Genomic DNA, 22,092 nt, shown 5'->3' with positions numbered 1-22,092 from the left:
TGATCAAATATTATTTGTGATAAACAAAGTGAGTTAAGACATTAACAAGAGACATGTCTCTTAATATCATATACATATTCATTGAGAAGGTAACTTGAAATCTACAAAAAAGTAAACAAGTGCCATTACAAGCTACAGAAGTGAATTAACATATACATACAATCAGATCATTAACAGAAAGGAGTACTACAAGGCTATTGGATACATGAATTAATCAGTACAAAATTTTAAAATAGGTGATGATGAGAATAATTTACATGGATGTTAAAATTGTGGAAGGAACAGATTACAGTATTCTTGCATTTTTCAGCGTAGGGAATTTACAAACAGATTGTAGAAGTCAATGAAAAACGGACATGTTCTTCTGCATCTTATAATTTATTCTAGCATTACTAATAAAGTGCATAATGTTGGAGGAGAAACCAGAAACATGGTCAATGAGACTACACTCCATGCGAGTAAAAGATGCAAAGTATATTGTAGTATACATACAAAGAGGAAGTCTCAAATATAAAAATGTGATATAATATTTATAAGTAAACTGTAAAATAAAGATTAGCTATCAATACCAGAATTCAAAGGTCTATATTTTACTTATGGCCAAATGCCTGTTGTGTAGCCTCATTGTTTGATCATTAGAATAATCTTAAACATGAATGCAAATCAACCTTAATACTCTAAAAATTCAGTTGTATCGTATTGTTATCATGCAAAACGTATCATGAGTAAAATGATTCTTAGCTGTCAAGACATTCAATCCTTTGTCTGATTGAATACAATCATATACCTATAATTGCTCATTACCTCTTCTCATATGATAGGTACTAGTAGTGATGTATCATCTCTTACTGATTTTATGAACCTAATTTCTTTTTCAATTGAAATTTATAATTCTGCAGGCTAATGATTCAGAAATACCCTTGCTGCATGAATCAAACGGCTCAGTAAAGAATGGGGCAACCTCTCTAGAGGTAAGTTTGTGAGTTTGTGCAGATAAACTATTATAGAAAATCTTCAGCTTAATGCTGTTTATATTTGTATGCTTTGAAGGAGGAGAGACGATTGTTCTATGTGGCGATGACTCGTGCTCGGAAAAAGCTTTACATTTTATATGTTGTTGTAGACTCAAATTGGCAGGTTTGTATTATATTCTTACTCATAATCTGAAGGTTTATTAACTTTTCCGCTTTTAAGTTTTTCCAAATATGTAAATGGAGCAACTGTATTGGAATAATCATTAAAGGTAGAGGAAGCAGAGAACTATTTAAATGGAAATTATAAATAAATTGATATTGATTGATAGTTAACATGGTGCAGTTACTTCAGCCCTCTCGATTCTTGAAGGAACTACCTCTCCATCTTGTTGATATTGAGGTTGGTATCATCAATGCTGATGTTTTTCAGTTATGTATACTGTGATATCTAAAACTGGTTGAATTACCTTGAAAGCTTGCATATTTTAGAGATATAGGGAAAGAAGGTCTGGTCAATGTTTAGATCTAATTTATATATTATCTCTTTATCTCATTATATGTGCACCAATCCAATGAACTCTTGATTATTTTATGAACTATAAATGTTTTTGCATAATTTATTCATGGATAGTATTTATATGCCAAACTTGCTATTAGTAGTGTTTAAGGTGCATTAATGTGAGGGATGGGATGTGTAGTCATATATTTTCTATCCATTTTATTTTTTCTTTGCATTAGTTTTCTCATTAATTTTATAATAGAGACCATCCCATGTAAGTTTATACACAGGCAAACAAAAAACTATTGATCCACAGATTCTTGGTATTTTAGAAATGATTGATAAGAACCAAAATTACTGGATTTTCTCTAAACTTTGTAGACTTGGTTAGTCTTGAGGCAAACAGGCCCGACCAAGTTCCAAGGTGAGCAAGCTTTGGCGAGTCCTACAGATCCAGTGTCAACCTTCTAATACTGTGCTCTAGCTGTTTAGCAAAAACATGATCTTTTACAAATGGTTTCTTCTTAAGCAACACTGTGCCCTGTTGGAGCAAAAGTATTCTTCTATTTGCAATTTCTGTGTTTGTGATTCCATTCATGACTGGTCACCCATCATTTTGTTTGAAACTAGAAATAATGCCTAATTTGCAGATATGCCAACCATAATCAAATGTAGCTCTAAAAGGTGCCAAGCATGACTAGCATTTCTGTAATGTTTTGGCTTGTTGGGCTGACGTACTCTATCTCTTTGATGAATAAACCTGCAACATATGTTAGTACTCTGACATATATATATATACAATTGTCAATTGAATGAGGTATTACCTAGTTATGCAAGGAATTAAAGAAATAAATTTAATTCCTCAAATTAATTGCCTTCCAAAGGAGAGACTGTGATCAGATGTATACGATTGTCAATCGAATGAGGTATTACCTAGTTATGCAAGGTATTAAATAAATAAATTTAATTTCCCAAATTAATTGCCTTCTTAAGGAGAGTCTGTGATCAGATGTTTAGTTCTTGGGGGATTACTTCATGGGGTTCTACTTGTTATGTTTGACTTTGAACAACTGTCCACTAAGCACCATCTCCTCACTATATTTCTTTTATTTAAGACCTTATCGATAATCAGTCTTGATATATCAGTCATTTCTAGGAGAGAGTTCTTCTCATCCCTTATGAAAATCACACTGGGTTTATCCACCCTCACATATGCATATGTTGTACTATCAGTATATACTGGGTTCTTCAGAGAGTACCTGATTCTCTGCATTGCTCCTTTAGGACACTCAATTGTTGAATGTCTTGTTGAAACCCTTCAGAGAGGTTGAGCTCTCTGCCTCAATTCCTAAAGGAATTTAAATCTAGTGAGTTTATTGTTCTCTGTATGAATGTCTGGAATCTTTTTGTATGGTTTGGGTATCTCATATTAACGCAAACAGTTGGCATGAAACTAAATTTCAACGAGACAACTCTTGACATTCAACTGCTTGTGATTCCAATCATATTAGAATTTAATGCGATTGATTACAAACTGAAACGTTAAGCAAAGTCAATGATTTCCAAGCATGGTATTTTCAAACCATTACAATAGGCCTCAAATACATGGCAATTATAATTAAAAAACCTGGTAGATAGGGCACTTATTTGCTTGCAGCAGTTTTTAAAATCCAACACCCACTCCACACTAGGCAAACCAAACTCACCCTCAAATCACTGTTGCTGCAGTCTTGAAGGCTGAGAATTGCAAATGCCCAATTCAGTAGAATAATTTCTGGAGAGCTGGGTTCGGACCTTGGAGCTCGAGTCTGGGTTCAGATCCGAGCCCGAGTCTGCTACGGGATCGGGAGGGGTCCCTATTTGGGACTGTGGGTCCGCGTGGGTATGCATGGGCCGACCCATAGTCCCAAACTGGGACCCTTTCTGTACCCACCGCAGATCTAGGTGAATCTGGGAGGACCGACAGTCTATGGGGTCAAAGAGTGAACTTAAAACCATTAAACAATCAATATTTTAATAGTTTTTAATATATTTTCTAAGATATTCATACTATGAAATGACTTTGTAAGTTAGTTTTACAATTATGAATCTTTCCCTTTTTTTGTATATATATATATATATATATATATATATACCCACCCATGAACCCAAATGGGAAATATTTTTTTGCTCGAACCCACGAATCCGAACTTGAACTTGAATCCATCTTCGAACCTGAATCGGCAACTTAGAATAATTTTCTGCAAATGAAGAACTAATCTTGGTATATAACAACACCAAGCTTGTGATTAGAATAGTTTGAATTAACTAGCATATAATGAGATTATGATTCACCACAATATTCAGTGATCCGGAGTGCGATTATAGTAGAATCAGTCCTCAGGAAATCCTTGTTAAAACTCTTCAACAACTTCATAAAAGAATAAAAATCAATAGGCAAGAGAACAAATTCTTTTTCTCCATGAAGTCCCTTATATAATGCAACTTGGCTTCTTCCAAACACTTTTCATTAAAGAGCCTTTATCAATACACATTTTAATTAATAGATCTCATTTAATAATTTAATAATAATTTGGCCACAAAAATAATAATAACTCCAAAAATGTTGATCGTTTATATATGCCATTTGGAAAAACAATCACACCTATTATTTCCCCATGTGACCAAATGCCCATTCCTTAACTATTCAGTTCCGAAGTGTTGTTGCCCGCATATCAATGATTTCGATTGATTCCAACACAAGATTCCCTTCTTCATTGAGAGGTGGAAAGTTTGTGGTTAATGAGATGTTCTATCCCATGACTTTCTTCATGAAGGATACATGGAAGACGTGTATGCAGTTTCCATTTGGTATTTCAAGTTCATAGACATCATCAATACGGCAAGTTATAAGATAAAGACTGTAAACTCATGTTCCTAGATTTTCCTTTCCCTTTACCTTAAATGATGATTGTCTATATAGCTAGAATCTAAGTTAGACCAGATCGCCCACCTCCAAACTTCTCTATGTTTAATGTTTGTTGGCATATATCCTTTGTCGATTTTGCGCCCTTTGCAAATTTTTCTTTAAGAATCTCAAATGTCTTGTGCCTCCTTTAGCCACTCTTTTGCCCTAGCTATATGACTACCACTGAAAACAATGTCGAGAAATGAAAGGGGCTCATACCGGTGGAGTACTTTGAAGGGTGCCATCTCGATCGACATGTGATATGTTGTATTATAAGAATATTCTCCAAGTTGCAACCATTTGACCCATGCTCGTTGCTGTGTTCAAGCATAGTTCTATAGGTAGCCTTCTAACCATTTGTTCACAGTTTCTATTTGTCCATCAGTCTAGGGTTGGTAGCAAGTGCTTGGAGATTTTTTTTTTCTCGCTAATTGAAATAATTTCGTCCACAAGGTATTGAGAAAATGATTATCCCCATCGCTCACAATGTTTTAGGGAAGCTCGTGGAGGCAGAAACTTATCTGAAGAATAAGTCAGCTTCTTGTGCACCTTGGAACTTTGTGGGGATGGCAAATAAGTGTGCATACTTTGTCAACTGGTTAACTACCACAAAGATGCATTCCCTTCCATTTACCCTCAGAAGGCTGTTGATGAAATCCATAGAGATGCTGTCCCACTTCTGTTCTGGTATTGACAAGTGTTGTAATAGTTCAGCAGGTAAGGTGTGCTCGGATTTTTTTTTGTGGCATGTTGCATATTCCCCCATGTAGTGCAATACATCATCCTTACTTCCTTTCCATGAAAATTTTTCTCTGAGTTGTTTATAGGCCTTGAGAAATCCTAGGTGTCCAACCAACAGTGAAGTATATATTTCCTTCAAGAACCTTTGCTTTAGTTTTTTTCGTGCACTAAGGAAATTTGATCCTTGTAGTAGATGATGTCATCAACCACCTTATATAGGCCGTCTTGAATGTCACTGTCCATTATCTTACATGCAAATGTGTTTTTGGAGTATTCCACCAACAAGTATGGCTTTCAATCACTCAAGATTTAGGCTAATGAATAGATGGCTAGTTTTCCTGACAAAGCATTTGCTATGATATGATTCTTACCCTTCACGTATTGAATATCAAAAGCAAAAGCCTATACCTTTCTTATCCATTTTTGTTGTCTCTCGTTTAAGTTCCTTAGTTCCATGAAGTTCCTCGAATTGTTATGATTGGTGCGAACAACAAACTTGACACCCAATAGATATTGTCGAAACTTGGTGAAGGCGTCCACAATGGCCAACATTTCCTTATCATAAATGGAGTATAGTCGTCCACTCTATGTGAGCTTTCAACTTTTGAATGGTTTCGGATGTCGATCCTGCATCAACATGGTGCCGATGCCTTCCCTTGAGGCATCACACTCCAAGATGAAATGTTGGATAAAATTTGGTAATGAAGCACTGGACAAGTACTCAGAACCTCTTTCAATTTGTCAAAGCTAGGGTGTGCCTTTTCACTCCACTGAAAAGAACCCTTAGATCGGTTAAAGGTGTGTTGAGCTAGGAGAAACCTTTTACAAATCTAATGTAATAACAATAGAGTCTGAAGAAACCTCACAACTCTGTAAGTGATTTTGACAGAGTCCAATCAAGAATAGCCTAGATCTTCTCTTGGTAAACGTGTACTCTGTATTGGCTGACGATATGTCCCAGGTATAATAATTCTGTTATTCCAAATTCACACTTGCATTGCTTGGCAAACAATGATTGGGTTTCCATGATCCCGATGACTTCATCTAGATGCCTCAAGTGTTCTTCCCATGTTTCACTATGAGTCAGAATGTCATAAAAAAATATCAGCAAGAACTAATGCAATTGCTTGTTGAAGATTCAATTCATGCAAGACTGAAATGTAACTAGTGCATTCATTAATCCAAATGGCTTGACTAGGAATTCATAATGCCCGTAGAAACAACGAAAAGAGGTCTTTTCAACATCTTCCTCCCGCATGGGGATTTGATGGTATCCAGAGCAAAGATCTATGTTAGAAAAGTAGACTGCATCATGCAATTCATCTAGCAATTCGTCGATCCATGGGATCGAGTATATACTTTTGATTTTGTTCTTGTTTAATGTATGATAGTTCACACACATGTACGTCCCATCCTTTTTCACCAACACCACTAATGATGCAGAAGGGATAGAGTTGGATTGGATCATCCCTTCTTGAGTAGTTCTTGAATCATCTTCTCAATCTCATCTTTGAATTTTCTAAGACGATGGTATGACATGGTGATAATTAGTTTGCATCGGCTTCCAATTGAATGATATGCTCAAAACCACAATGGGGAGGCATCCCAGGAGGAGTGTCTGAAAAAATCTTATCATGTGTGTTCAAAATGACCTGTAAATCATCTTGATGGTCCGGCCTTTGCCCTTTTTTAGCTTTGCCTACACAAAGCAATGTGTAAGCCAAGCAATGCCATCATGCTGGAAAACGACCTCCATCTATTTTGTGGAAACTTCCTTTGGTCCCTCAGTAGCCGTCTCTCTGAGAACAACCTTCTTTCTATTGACCACAAAAGTGAAGTCCATCCGTTTGAAGCTCTATGTGTATTCGTCAAGTGACTCCATCCATTGTATGCCCAGAATGACCTCCATATCATCTAGGTTTACTATAAAGAAATCCTTTGTCATTGTGTGATTAGCCATGGTGACACTCAGTTAGGGAAAATGGCACATGCAAGGTAAGAGTGTTCCTCCGACGACTTTGACTTGGAATCTTGTTTGTGCCTTTGTAGACAGACCTCTTCGTTTCACCAATGATGAGTTTATAAAATCTAGACTGACTTTGCTATCCAACATAAAAAGGACTCGTTGTCCTTGAAGGGTTCCCTGTACCCTGAATATCGTCCATCTCAAGCTCCTAACCAAGACAATGATTCCTTCGCGTTATACCAATGCAACGATCTTCTCCATATGATTTAGGCTGACCATCTTGGAGTCCTCTAGTCGGTGATTGCCCTTTGTGTGTAGATTTTCCTGATCATACTCATCTTTAGATGCAACTTCGATGTGGTCTATTTTTCCTTTACCAAGGAATCTGTGCCTAGATTCCCTCGACTCCTTACTGGTGACACATAATTTCTTCCTTCGAAGTTCTTGTCTAGTGCCTTTGTCCAATGAAAGCTTCTTCAATAGAGGTTTGTTATCTTTGTCCCTTAGAACCAATGGTAGTTTGGAGTGGGAGTAACCTCAGGAGGGAGATGCCTTTGATGACACCGTAGTTTGCACCTTTTTGATAGCCTTCGAGAGGGTGACAGGATTGAAACTCTTTACCCAACCCCTTAATGGTTCTGTTAGTCCGTCCATGAATAGTACTATCTGTCTCCTACCAGAGATGTTTGTAACCAAACTAGAGAGTTTGTGAAATTCCGTGATGTAATGGTCAACCGATCCTGTTTGTCTTAACTGTGTCACTTCTTTAAAATTAAATTCCGGATCTTTATCATCAAATCGATTTGTCAACCTTTCAGTGAATTCTGCATAAGTATTTACTTGGTCATGTCTCAGCATAATTGTGCAATGATGGCGCCATTCATGTGCCACTCCCTCCAAGTGGAGTGCTACAAATTTAATTGCTTCCTCTTCTTGCATGGGGTTGAGATGGCAGTAGGTGTCAACCTTCATTACCCATGCCTGAGGATATATGGATTTGGATCCATCAAATGGTGACAGATTCACTCTACTCAACTTCCTTTTGACATCATAGGTAAAATATTTCCGGTTTACGCCCCAAGATTATCGCATTCTCAATTCTGCATAATCTTTGTATGATATATCCTCTTCCAAGTTTGCATTCTTCAACTATTCTTTCAATTGTTCTTAAACTTCCTCAATGGTTGGTAGCCTTCCTCCTTGCAACATCACCATCTGTGGACGGAAAATTGGCATGGAGGGTCGAGAGTGTGCTTGATGAGGATTTGCCTATCTCGAGACTGAATCGTCACTGTAGCCAATTTGTTTTCTAGATATTTTATTTTAATCTATTTTCTGGAGAGTTTCTTCCATAAGTCGTTGAGTGTCATTGATCTGTGCCTGATTCCTTGAAAGATGCCTCAATAGTGCCATGACTTTAGCAGGAGTGAGTTCTTGTAAATTCTATCAACCGAATTGGATCTCCTTCATTTCCTGCTATAAACTTTCATTGACTGTCCATAGGGTGGCAGTATCAATCGCTTTGATATCATTGTAATGTATTGAATCAATCAGTGTGCCGAAAAACATCTTTGAATGCAATCTCCAGACTTAGACTTAGAATGTATTGTAGAAAGCCCATACGGTAGCAACAACGCCTTATGAAGTTGGGGACGTTGCAAGTATTGTCCGTACGTTAATGGCTATGGGTGTACGATGTCTAGTTGCCATATAGTAGTATATGAGGAGGGTGTAGAATGGCCAATGAGAGATGGTAGTCTGTATAGAGGGAAATGGTGCCTGTATGGCAAGAGTCTTGTGTCATACGGTGAGCAGGTGGATAGGTGTACGGTGGGGATGGTGAGTATGTATAGTGGAGGAGAGGAGGGTGTGGTGATGCATTTTGTAATTCGTACAGTAAGAAGTATGCCAAGTGTACAGTGGCGATTGGAGGAACGAAAGGGGGAGTTTATGTGGGACGTACGACTAGATGATGGTATGGTTGAAGTTCTCCAAGAGACACCAAACAGATGCACAGATAAAAACATACACCACAAATATATTCGCCAAGAGAAGTAATGTATGTGAATTGTCACTGAATAAAAAATTTATATTACCAAACAAATAGCACTCGAGACATGCCATATCCAAAGCAAGTAGTACAAATGATGGAGTAGGGTGAGGGTTGAATCCCACAAAAACCAAAAAGCCAAGAAGGGAAGGTCTTTCACTTCCAAAATGGCGAACAATACTAAACTCCAACATGAATTCACATTACAGTGAAATAATCCAAAGAACGTATACCTAAACAACTCAATCTCATGGACATAAATACCCCATCAAGGGAGAAAATAAGTGCCGACATAAGACACAACAAACTCCCACTAAAACAATTAAGATAAAAATGTGTCTGAGATATGCTAAATCAATCAACCCATAAACAAAGGTTTTAATAATTTATTTATTTTATGACAGGAACATTATAGAAGATCTAACTTTTTCTGAACAAGAGGAACACATGAAGGAAGGGGAAAAGGTAAAGACAACTAAAAGCAAGAGAAAGTGGACTTGGCTGAAAATGGGAAGGCTCAAATCAATAAGCGGTTCTCAAATAAGAAATACGAAATAGGGTCTCCAAAGGATCACATAAGTGTAGTAAGCTTGAACTACAAGGGTTGTACACAGAGAAGAGCTCCTAAGTTGGGACCCATAGCTTAAGGGATGGATATTATTATCCTTGTTGAAAATGTGAGAATGAAGGGCACATAGTCCCAAATTTTGATTTTTTCAAGAAATTTTTAGTTTAGAACAAAGGTAATAAAACAAGGACATGACATATTTACAATTTTTATCAAGGAGAAGTATGGATTTGTAAAATTTTAAAAATAAGATCCAAACAAACAATACATATGGTTACAGATAACAATAAATGAGACATTTTTTCAGATTGGTTGCTGTTTTCAATTCTCCAAAAAGAATCCTAAACAAGATGCCCCCTTCAAATGAGTTTAAATACATATATATACATGAGAAGATTAATGAACAATCAAGAGGAGGGAAGTAATTTCCAATTTTAAATCAAGGAGTTGAAAAGAAATTCATTAACCACAAAGAATATATATCCTTTTTTATATCCTAATTTTAATGCTTTGACTATGTGAGACAACACCAACAGCTCTTGACTAGGTCAAATCTATCTTGACAACTCCTAATTGCTCCTAACATATGAACCCAAACCAAGCCAAAACTGAAAATCAAAACCCTATCTAGCATGGTGGCTCCTAATTGCTCCTCATGACACCTGATTACTCTTGACGACTCCTGATTACTCTTGATGACTAAATTTAAACAAACCCATTTTTTTTTTTAGATAATGAAGATAATACATATACTCGGATACTCCTGCATCAGCTAGTCAAGAAGATCTCTCCTCAAATAGAGCTCCATTGTTTGACTGAATGAACTATGGAATGTTGAGAATAAGGATGCAAACTTTGGGCCAAAATGACTAGACATAATCAACTCTATCTTCTTCGCCTTCTCCATCCTTTAAAATGCCTGTTGTCTCTTGAAAATTAAAACAACTGCGTGACTTGCTCTCATCAAAGGATTAGTCATCAACCAATTCAACTAATTTTCTCAAGCTATGAAATTTTCATTGAAGGATTACCTGGGACCTTAAACCATGGATTTTAACATGCAATGACATGCCAGAAACATGTAGACCCATGCAAGTACATGCAACCCACATGCAAGTACATGCAAACCATGAAACTGAGCTCTGAGACCAGTTGAAGCGGAATATTAGCATCCCAGAAAGCCATCTATGATCAGTATGTGCATGTAATGTCCAATATTAAATGGATTTCAATATGTTGATACAAGCACATACTACTATGCCATAAAAGTGGAAACTAGTTTGTTTCCCATGCAATAATCCTTAAAAGGAAAGTAGATGAAATGAACATATATTTTAAGATCAAGTGGGTTTCAACAACATTACAACATTGAGATTCAAAGCACATAATTCAAAATATAAAGAATAAGAGAAAATAACATAACACACATTTACATGAGGAAAACCCTTTGGGCTAAGAAACTGCACACTTCAAAACGCATAGCCAAAGTATTATTCATCAACAAATATTGTCAGAATACATTTGCAAATACATGGGGATTTACATCTTGTTCCTTTTCTAGAAGAAATATGATAGCATAACCCTTGTGTGAGTCAATCCTCATCTAATATCCTCTAGCATACACTTGTATTTTCATAGCTTACAATGCATAAGGAAGTGATTTTTAAGAAAGAACTGCAAAAACTAAATGCACCTCGAAAAGCATTAACATTTCATGTAGAATCAACATGGAAACAGAAAATACATTTGTGCACAGCTCCACTTGCAATGGCGACCTTCAAACTTGACTCTTCAAAGTGGGTGCTAACTTCCTAAACCATGGGATCTTGCCATAGTTAACAATGTTGGGACAAGCCACCATAACACAACTTTGAGAAGTTTTCACAAACTCTTGTCTTTAAATGATTGCCCAAGTGTCAAGTGGTACTTTGTTGAGCTCTCCTCATAATGCCTCCCACATGGGCCTGACGAAGTGATATGACAACTACTAAAGCTAGCAACTTAGTATATCATCAAATATTCATCAAATGTAATCGAAATATTAAATGCAATGGCTCAAAGGTTGAGACACCTTATTACCAACAACTTCTATATAGTGTTGGGAATAGTCAATGGTTTTACGCATAATTCTTATTTTTGACTTGGGGTTGAGACTCAGAGTCCCATTGAAGATGAGAGAATACAATCATATATGATATAATCCAATGGACTGTGCCATTAACTACAATTGTGCAAAGACTTCGCTGCTAGAGGGTGTAATCCAATGGGTGATGCCATTAGCTACCATTGTGCAAAGACTTCACTATGTTGCCTACAAACACGTTGTGGCTTGAGAGCCACCCAAATTTAGCTTCTTGCTGCCCAGTGCTAGCAGCACCTCTAGGACACCATCAAAATAGTGCCATTGCTTCTTCTAGTGCATAAAGTAGATTTCTTTTGTGGAGAATAAGCTTGGGGATATCAGATTTTTGCAAAGAAATAGGTACATTGGAAAATCGGTTTTGGACATATCCAACCATCTACTTGGGTTTTCTTTATTTTTCTTTGGTTTCTCATCCTTTCAAATTGAAGTCGGTTTTAGTGTTTTGACCTGGATGTTGGATATATTTGCAAAATATGGGGCCATTTTTTGTGCTGCAAGGGTTCAAATTTCACATGCTTTGATCTGAAATCTACATACCAGAAGAGTTTAATTGTAAAATTATTGTAACACAACACCCTTAAACATCTCAGGTGGCTTCATCTGTTTTCCCATCTCTATGGTCTTGTCCTTGTACTACCTAATTAGAAGCAAACATGGTATATCAAGAATGATCTTGTTATTGGATTGATTGGTAATATTGTTGTATTTCGTTAGGAATATTACATTATTATGTATGTTAGTTATAGTTTGATAGTATGTTTAGGTATATTTAGAGTTTTGTTATTTTCATGGGTATTTGTGACGCAGGAAAAAGAGTGAATAACTAGGGCCAAAGGCTCACCCAACTATCCAAACCACCCTGCAAGAGTTAACACAATGGAAGTGAACACAAAGAACAACAACCACAGGAGGAAGAAGATTGAAATACTTTTATTGATTCTTCAAAATATCTTCATACATGCCGAGCTGTAAGGCCTTCTGGGTTACGGCCAATTACAAATACATTCACATTCAAAGATCCAACTGCAAATTCACACTTTCAGTTCTGCTCTCTAATCTTCTTCCCAAAAACTTGCCTAACTTTAAGCCTAAACACTCTATATATACTTGCCAAAATGGCTTACAGATTATTCTAGAACATTACATAAGAGGAAGGCCGACCCAACAACGGTTTGGACAAATCCCTAGAAAATATTTTAACATAAATGTCGCGAACAAAATAAATCCTGCAAGTCGGCTTGCAGAGATCACGTCCAAATGCTGACACTCGGCAAACACTGGGTAACTTGGCGAATGAAGAGTCACTTGGCGTACACTAGGTAACTTGGTTAATGAAGAGTCACTTGGCGAACACTGGGTAACTAGGTTAATGAAGAGTCACTTGGCATACACTGGGTTACTCGGTTAATGAAGAGTCACTTGGCATACACTGGGTTACTCGGTTAATGAAGAGTCACTTGGCGTACACTAGGTAACTCGGTTAATGAAGAGTCACTTGGCGAACATTGGGTAACTAGGTTAATGAAGAGTCACTTGGCATACACTAGGTAACTCAGTTAATGAAGAATTACTTGGCGAACACTGGGTAACTAGGTTAATGAAGAGTTACTTGGCATACACTGGGTAACTCGGTTAATGAAGAGTCACTTGGTGTACACTGGGTAACTTGGTTAATGAAGAGTCACTTGGCAAACATTGGGTAACTAGGTTAATGAAGAGTCACTTGGCATACACTGGGTAACTCGGTTAATGAAGAGTCACTTGGCATACACTAGGTAACTAGGTTAATGAAGAGTCACTTGGCGTACACTGGGTAACTAGGTTAATGAAGAGTCACTTGGCGTACACTGGGTAACTTGGTTAATGAAGAGTCACTTGTCATACACTGGGTAACTCGGTTAATGAAGAGTGAACAAAATGAGCAGGATAACAAGGCAACCTAGGATGCTTCTGCATCAATTTGTATACCCATAATCTATGTAAATAGAATAGTTAGTAGGTTCTAACATCGTATGAATTTGTAATTTGTATTGAAACAGTTGAAGAAGTATTGTTATTTTGTGAACAAATTTCTAATTTGGTAGCAGAACATTCAATTGATCCTTATGAAGTTAAAACTTAGATTTTATTCACATAAGTTGTTTCTGTCTGGTGAATACAGATCTTGAATATTTTCTTAATACTTTGGTGTGGTATGCATCTTTCAGGCAGAATCAGAAAATTCAAGGACACTTTCAGAGTCATGCCAGCTAGCTGGGAGGTCCAATGATGACAGAAGTTCCAAGAGACAAGAATTTAAAGCTCAGAAAGATGATATAGCTTCAAACACAGCTGTAAAAAATGAGAATAGTATTTATAATCAGTCTTTATCGTCCAATATAGCTGAAGAAAAAGATTCAAAACTAAATGTTTTAAATGAAGAATTCAACGCAGGAAATGGATTCCTAAAAGGGTAAGTATGGTGAAGTTTATGAATTATGAGATTTTATCGCTACTAAAATACTAGTCTACTAAAGGAAAGTATGAATTACTGGTATCTTATAAGAATCCAACTTGTCAGTTCTCTGTACTTTCAGACAGTGACTATAAAATATTGATGGTAATTCTGTCAGCTTTAATTTTGAGGCGAGGTCTACTGTGGCAGCATTATTTCATACATGGGCTAAGAAGCGGGCTTTTCATGATCCAAAGAGGTTGCTTGACAAGGTTATATTGATTTGAAAGATTTTTAATTGGATTATTACAATGAATGATATCTGAGATAGGTTCAATGTATAATTAGCTTATGGTTTTCCTAAATTTTAAGAAAATTACTGTGAAAGAGGTTTTTGAAATGTTACTACTTTTCAGGTTGGATTTGTGATAGATGAACGAATACGGAGCAAGACTTCAAGGAATAAGGTTTGTAACATCCCCATCTTCTTGAAGTAATGTGATTTGAGAAGTACGATATTATCACTTTTGAGTTTTTCAGGAATTTTTTTTTATATTTGTAAAAATTGTCCACTGAACATTCCTTTTAGAAATCAAAATCACGTTTTGTCACTTCAGCTTCTGCACTATTTATTTTTATTTTGGCTCTGGTACTAATTACCTTGGGTTATATGTATAGGATGTTTTGCGAGCTCTTAAGTGCTGCTTGAAAGATAGTGATGCTTATTCTTATGCTGAACATGTAAGTAACAAAATATAGTGTCCATACTTATTTTGATTAATAGCACCTATTTCTGTAATTTCTGATGATTTGGTCATTTTAAGTCATCTATTTTCACTTCTTTATCCCATAGTCTTAAGGATATGGTGGTTATAATAGGTATTGAGATGGGAGAAAATGCATCCAGACGAGAAGTTTCTGCTACAAGCAGAACGCCAGGTGTTTTGACTTGCATATCCCTTTTTCGGTACATTTTGTTTTGTTTTTTCATGTTCTGACCTTTGATATATTGATAAATGGATTTCTAATGGCATGCTCTTTTATTTGACGTCGATTTCTCTTTCAATGTAGAAATCTATAAATGAACAATAATAGCACAAATCTTTGGAGATGTTTCAAATGACTTCGCCAAAATTCTATAATAAAAATATTTAGTCATAATATTAAAATGGAATTAGAAGTCTTGAGAAATTAGGTATGGATAGAATTTTTTTAGACATGCTGTATTAATATAATAATATACTTTTTGATGAAATTCTTGACCAAATGAATCCTATTAAGGAAATGGCCATAATCTAGAAAAGGTATGGGTTTGTTGCTATGTTACGTAGACCCCAAGTTTTTGGAATAGGGGCGATAGTGGATGAGGGAAGTGTTTTGGGTCAGCAATGAGAGGCAGCCATTTTTGGGGTTGGCTATAAATAAATTAGGGAAGAGTTTGATTCATACTTGTTTTTTAGAGTGCAAGTAGTAAATATTATTAGTTTTTCGAAAATTCTGAAAATATTCTTTGATAAGTATCTAGAAAATATGGACATGCATTCATTTCTACCTTAGAAATTAGAGATATGCAGAAAGGTTTCATGAGGGTCTTTTTCCATATGTGGGCCACGTTCGATTAAAATGGGAAATTAACGTGTCACAACCCTTCCAAATTAGGTCTGATCCACGCGCTTCAATTACAGAAAAGTTTGTTGAACTATAAAATATAAATATAAAACAAAATAAAGCTTTAATTCGAAATTTGAATTTGGGAATCCAAATAGGATGCTGGCAATCTAGTTTCTAGCCTTGTATAAAGTTAGTTTATTGGATGTTTGGAAGACAAGAGTTGAATAATTGACATATGTATTTACACCTAATTGTATTGCTCCAATAGGTACATGAACCTCTGTTCAAAGTGAACCAAGGTTAGGACAAAACCCTACCTCATCTATCAGACTATAAATAGTGTTTTACTACGAAATTATCATTGATCACTTCTACAGTGCTGATTCTCATTTTTTATCACTTTGACGGTTGAGTGATAAGTCTTTGTTCAGACTGGAGTGTCACATACAGTTCTGATTCATGTAATAGAAAAAGAGCAGATTGTGCAGGACCAGATTAAAGTGAATTCGACAGAAGAGACCAACTGTATTTGCAATCAACATTTAGGTGCCTAGATTCAAGTTTAATCTCCATATTTGACTCTTGTAGCTGTAGATTGTGAAAGTAATATTGTGATCAGGTTGTCTGAACTAGTCTTCCTAAGATCACATGCCTAGAATTTAGTCTTATTGACAAATTTGGATCCTTAGCAGGAGGGTGATTCGGGCAAACCTGCAACTTCACATTCTATGCCAAGAATTGAGTATCATCACCATATCTAGTCAAGGGAGGATAGAGAAGTTCAACCTAGTGCTTGACATTCATAATCGGGGAACTATCATATGTTGAATTGTTAAAATTTGGGGTTTTGACACCTCAAACTAGGAAGGACGGTGTTGAGGTGAAGTCAATTTCCAGACTTAGGTGAGAAGAACTCTGGTGATCACTCAATTATCTAGTATTAGGAAAGTCAGTTACTTGAGTGCAGAACAGATCTGAGGGGATGACTTTTAGGCATTAGAGGCAAGGTGTCATATCCACCCAGCTGTACATTTTGACAAGTTGGAACAGTTAAGGTTAATTTCCCTAATTGAGGAGAGTGCACGTACGTCAACAAAGTCTGTAAAATTTATGTATCTTGTCCAGATCTTATAATAATATTAGCTAAGTCATTATTCACTCATGCATATATGTATAATTGGACAACAATTAAAAACTTGCAGATATGTGTGCATATATATTTATGCACAGAGATACATATATGCACAATTTGTAGACTTGAAGAGTACTTGACAAGCTCAAAATATTTGACTCTTTAAATTTGTCAAAAATTTGGTGAAGATTTACCAAAAATTAGAGTCTTTTGGAGGGTAGACTTGCAGGGTTATAAACTTTTATAGGAAAAACCTTGTGATATATATGTAAATCACATTTTAACCAGCTCTGACACAATTTGATTCACATTTGAACATACTTTGACGCGTTTATATCCATGTTGGCAGGTTTTAACCCCATTTGTGATTTGTAACCTTAAAATTATTGGAAACCGGACAGGTTTTTATCATAAATCTGGTGATATTTCCTTTTGCAATTTTTTTTTTTAGAGACTCATAATTTAAACTTGTCTTTACTTGCCCAGCTGGAAAACCATGAGTACTCGGGAACTTGGCCAGTAATAGTAGGGTTTCCATTCATGCCTGGTTTTGTACATACAAACACGTGCTGTGCAATTTCTATGCTTGAAATCTTTGTTAAGACAGTATGTAATCTCGGAAACACAGCTGAAGTGTTCCTGACTTGCAGTTTATTTTTTCAAACTTGCATATAAATTCTTGGAATTGGTTAAAATAATAATTCAAAATCCTCTTTTATTTTCCCTCTTTCTTGCCAAGGATCTCTTCTTTGAGGCTGTTCGATAGGCAAGGATCAGTGCAAAGGTGATGGACAAAATTATGCAGAATTTGATAAATGCCATCAATTTTTCTATGACAAACAAGATATATAAACAAGCTCAGGATGATACTTCTTGCTTTGTTTAGGAGAACTGAGGCTCTATAAACAAGACTCTGCAGTTTTATCAAACCCAAGTTTCATTGTTTCTGTAGGGATGCTGATTCCTTGTCCAATGGGGAGCATGCTTATGGCCTTTTCTTTTCTTGCTTTAGGGAATTTTTATTGGTTTTGTAGAGATATTGACTCCTTGGCTTTTCTATGTTTGTTAGTAAAGCCAAGTTTTACTGATATTGTAGAAATTGCAACTCCTTACCTTCTTTGGAAGGAAAATATATTACTTGAAACCATGCACAGTAGATGTAATCATTTTCACTTATCAAGTAAAGATTCATTTATTCAAAATTTAAATTGGATGGTTTTGAATGACACCATCTTGAATGCAGAACTGCAGTTGAACCGTTGCAGCATGTTTTAATATGCTAAGTGATTAATATTAATGTAATTTATGCATCTTTGAGTGTTTTAAAAGATGTCTTTAAGAGCCCTTTATTACTTGAACATAGCCTTATTTTTGCTCTGCAGCGGGGATCTCTCACATGTACCTATTGTTGGTTCCCTTAATATTTACCTCATGATTTTGTGTGGTTGTGCTGCTCATATATGCAAACATGTTATGTATCTTCGTTGTAATATGATTGGCAAAGCCATTGTGTGCATCTAATATCAATAATACTTTTATATAAGTTAAAACATTATTTATCAAGAAGTACAATGTTTTTGGGATAGAAATGGATGAGAGGGATGACAAGCAATGACAATTACAAAATAGGAAAAAGTTAAAGGAAATTTTAAATATTCATATGATGATCATGAAACATATACCATATGTATAAATTATTAAATAATCATGTTATAAAACATTGAAATTATTGGAGATTTTTTATGAATTGGTGTACAAATTAACAATATTTCTGCATGATTAATTGAGTTCTCATTACTAGAATATGTACATAATAAAATGGAAAAGTTGAAAGGCTGTAACTTCAAAATGACCACGTGTAAACAACTACAACTACCCTCAAAGGCTATAACTTCAAATTGACCAATTGTAGACAACTAGAACTATTCCTACTATGGCCCTTCTTCATCTCTACCTAAATCAGAACCAGAGTTTGAATCCTTGTCTCATTGTCAATTACTAAGTCATCTTTGGGATATCAACCATATAGTTAGAGTTTGTTAATACTTGTGAGCTTGTGATATTGCTATCAGGATTTCACTATGTGATTTTGAGTCAAACTCATTGACCCATGTTTCATGAGTAGTGATTCAACATGAATCCATCTGTCATGAGAATAAATGGAATACTAAGCACTTATTGGATTTTGGTGATGCTCACAGGGGTGAAGCATTGGGAGTTCCCGGGAGGTTACCCATCCCAGTACTGCTCCAGCTTGAGCGTGCTTAACTACGGAGTTTCCTCCATGGTTAAACCCAAAGCTTGCAACCCCATTCGCAAAACCTTCACCAAGTGTTGTGCCTTATGAACCATTCATTAGAAAGCCCGTTAAGCTTATCTCCTACTTATCACTTGTGAGTTTTTTGATCTTGAAATTTTAAGGCATCGGACATGACCAACTTTTTTGTTCACTGAGAGGAAAGTTATTTTTCCTAATCAACTGCGTGAAGCTATATGTGGACTATTCTTCTTTACGAAAAAGGAATTGACAAGGCTGTTAATTCTATAACTCTGATGATCATACTGATCTGATTGTGCAAATTGTACAGATCTGATAAAGCATGAAATCATGAAATCCCTTAGTTAGTTAGTTCTATAAATAATTGTCTTCTCCTTAATAGTTATTGACGTCTCCTTTGGGCAACATAGTTTAACTAATCATCTCGATTAGTTTATATATTAACAATATGTCTCCTTCTAATAGACATTGATTTTAAGAGAGCAATTAAGGCCGACTTTGAAAGAGACATGTCCTTTCTAAGGACATGCCCCTTGGTTGCTATATTTATGTAGGGTGTGAATGTGGGTAAAGGACACACAAGAAAACTAAGTCTGCTCCTTTAGCATTCATTGCCTCTTACGAATTATAGCAGATATAAAGATATTATTGCAGAACTATACATCATAGGAAGAAGACTTAATATACCATCCAGTATTGATAAAGACCATCTTCATCAATAGTAAAAGCATTACATCGGTTTGATTGGTAGCAGAATTTGCAGAAACTTTTCATTGTATCAAAGCTCTGGTAGTCAAACCTAGGCTGCGCAAATTGACAATCAGATTTAAAATATCTAGCAACTCCTTCTACTTTCAATGGCAAGCACAATTAGACCCGAAGATAGATTTGATAGAAAAGAACACTTCGTTGTTTGGAAATTCAGAATTATGATGAATCTTGAAGACAATGATGTAATACAGTTTGTTGATAAAGAATCCAAGCAAACTGATGCTGATCCTCATAAAACTACGTGGATTAAAGAAAACAGGAAAGCCATTTAAATCATATTATATGGGGTTCAAAATGAAATAGTACGTATGCTAATGAAACATCAGACATCATTTAATATGATGAATGCATTAGTAAATGCATATGAGGTTAACAATGTGACTAGAACCCTTGCACTAAAGAGGCAACTAAATCATATACAGATAAAGAAGGGAGAATCTATGAATTCACACTTCCTAAGGGTTGCTAGTCTAAGAGATGAACTTGCAAGTATAGGGACCATAATTGAAGACAAAGAGCTAACACTTATGGCTATATATGGGTTACCGGACTCATGGGAAACATTCTCACAAGGAGTAAGTGCTAGAGACAATCTCCCAGACTTCAATAGACTTAAAGGAGATTGTCTTCAAGAAGAATCTACGAAACTTAAGAAAGGAGGAAAATTGAAAACTAAAGATGAAGAACTTCACGTTCCCAACACAAATTCCTATAAAGGTAAAAAGAATCACTTCAAGAAGGGTAATCAAAGAAATGATAAACCTAAGAAAGATTTATCCAAAATAAAATGCTTCAAATGTGAAAAATTTGGACACTATAGATCTAATTGCCTTGAGAATTCAAAGAAGCAAGTAAACTGTACAAATGTTACTAGGAAAGAAGAAAACTATGATCTTGAGAAATGTGTATTGTATTCTGCACTATCAAATGATGTATCAAACACAATAGGGTAATTGATGGTGAATACAAAGAAGTACTAGACTCAATATTAGAAGGTAATCGCGAAGTTACCATAGATGATAATTCCAATCATGTAGTCAAAGGAATTGGAAATTGCACCTTGAAACTGAAGTCGGGTATTTCTCTCCAACTCAAAAGAGTACCTTATGTACTAGAAATAAAGAGGAATCTAATCTCTGTTATAGCACTTGAAGATGATGGACATAATGTTGCTTTCATGGATAGTAAAGTAATGACCTGGTCTAAGAACTCTTCACTTAAGAAATCAAAGTTGATTGGTCAAAGAAAGGGATACTTGTATGAATTAAAGATATAACCTATTCAAGCCTTAATTCATGAAGTTGCTGATATAAATGAAATATGGCATAGAAGGTTATGACATCTAAACTGCAAAACCTTGTCAACTATGGAGAAGATGGTTACTGGTTTACCTAAGTTGAATAAAGATCATTCAAGCATATGCAAAGGATGTGCTCTGGGTAAAAACACCAAAAGTACATTTCATGATAGCACTAGGAAAACTAACAATGTTTTGGAATTAGTCCACTTGGATTTATGTGGACCTATGTCTGTTCCTTCTCTTGGAGGATTTTGGTACTATATACTTTTTATAGATGATTTGTCTAGGAAAACACGGATTTACTTCTTAAAATGTAAAGAATCAAAAGAAATTCTTACGAGATTTAAAGAATTCAAAACTTTAACTAAAAACTTGTCAGGACACAAAATTAAAACTCTTAGGGCTGATAATTGAGGGGAATATACTTCAGACTTGTTCAAAGATTTTTGTAAAGAAGCATGAATTAAGAGGGAGTATACTGTTCCTTATAACCCATAGCAAAAAGGGGTAGTATAAAGGAAGAATAGAACAATTATAGAAGCAACAAGAGCTATGATATTTGATCAAAATTTAGAATATTATCTTTGTCTATATCCAAAACATAAGTCCTCACTCTCACCTTAGAGATAAAACTCCTGAAGAAGTCTTTTCTAAGGTTAAACCAAATATAAGCCATCT

General features: G+C 35.6%; 1 protein-coding gene across 1 annotated transcript in view; it reads left to right on the top strand.

Annotated features, from left to right (window-relative positions):
- The window catches only part of LOC149575198 (ATP-dependent DNA helicase SRS2-like protein At4g25120), a 255,426-nt gene that overhangs the window by 173,338 nt on the left and 59,996 nt on the right, over window positions 1–22,092 (top strand). The window contains exons 21-28 of the mRNA XM_089815031.1: window positions 900–971; window positions 1,051–1,137; window positions 1,318–1,374; window positions 14,096–14,340; window positions 14,501–14,594; window positions 14,739–14,789; window positions 15,001–15,063; window positions 15,202–15,261. Of these exons, the coding sequence (XP_089671157.1) occupies window positions 900–971; window positions 1,051–1,137; window positions 1,318–1,374; window positions 14,096–14,340; window positions 14,501–14,594; window positions 14,739–14,789; window positions 15,001–15,063; window positions 15,202–15,261 (729 nt within the window). The remainder of the gene's footprint in view (window positions 1–899; window positions 972–1,050; window positions 1,138–1,317; window positions 1,375–14,095; window positions 14,341–14,500; window positions 14,595–14,738; window positions 14,790–15,000; window positions 15,064–15,201; window positions 15,262–22,092) is intronic.

Source organism: Cupressus sempervirens, chromosome 2 (genome assembly GCF_028749045.1).
Source record: "Cupressus sempervirens isolate cs-2001-9-10 chromosome 2, ASM2874904v1, whole genome shotgun sequence".
Lineage (NCBI taxonomy): Eukaryota > Viridiplantae > Streptophyta > Pinopsida > Cupressales > Cupressaceae > Cupressus > Cupressus sempervirens.
This window is presented reverse-complemented; position numbering and strand designations above follow the sequence as displayed.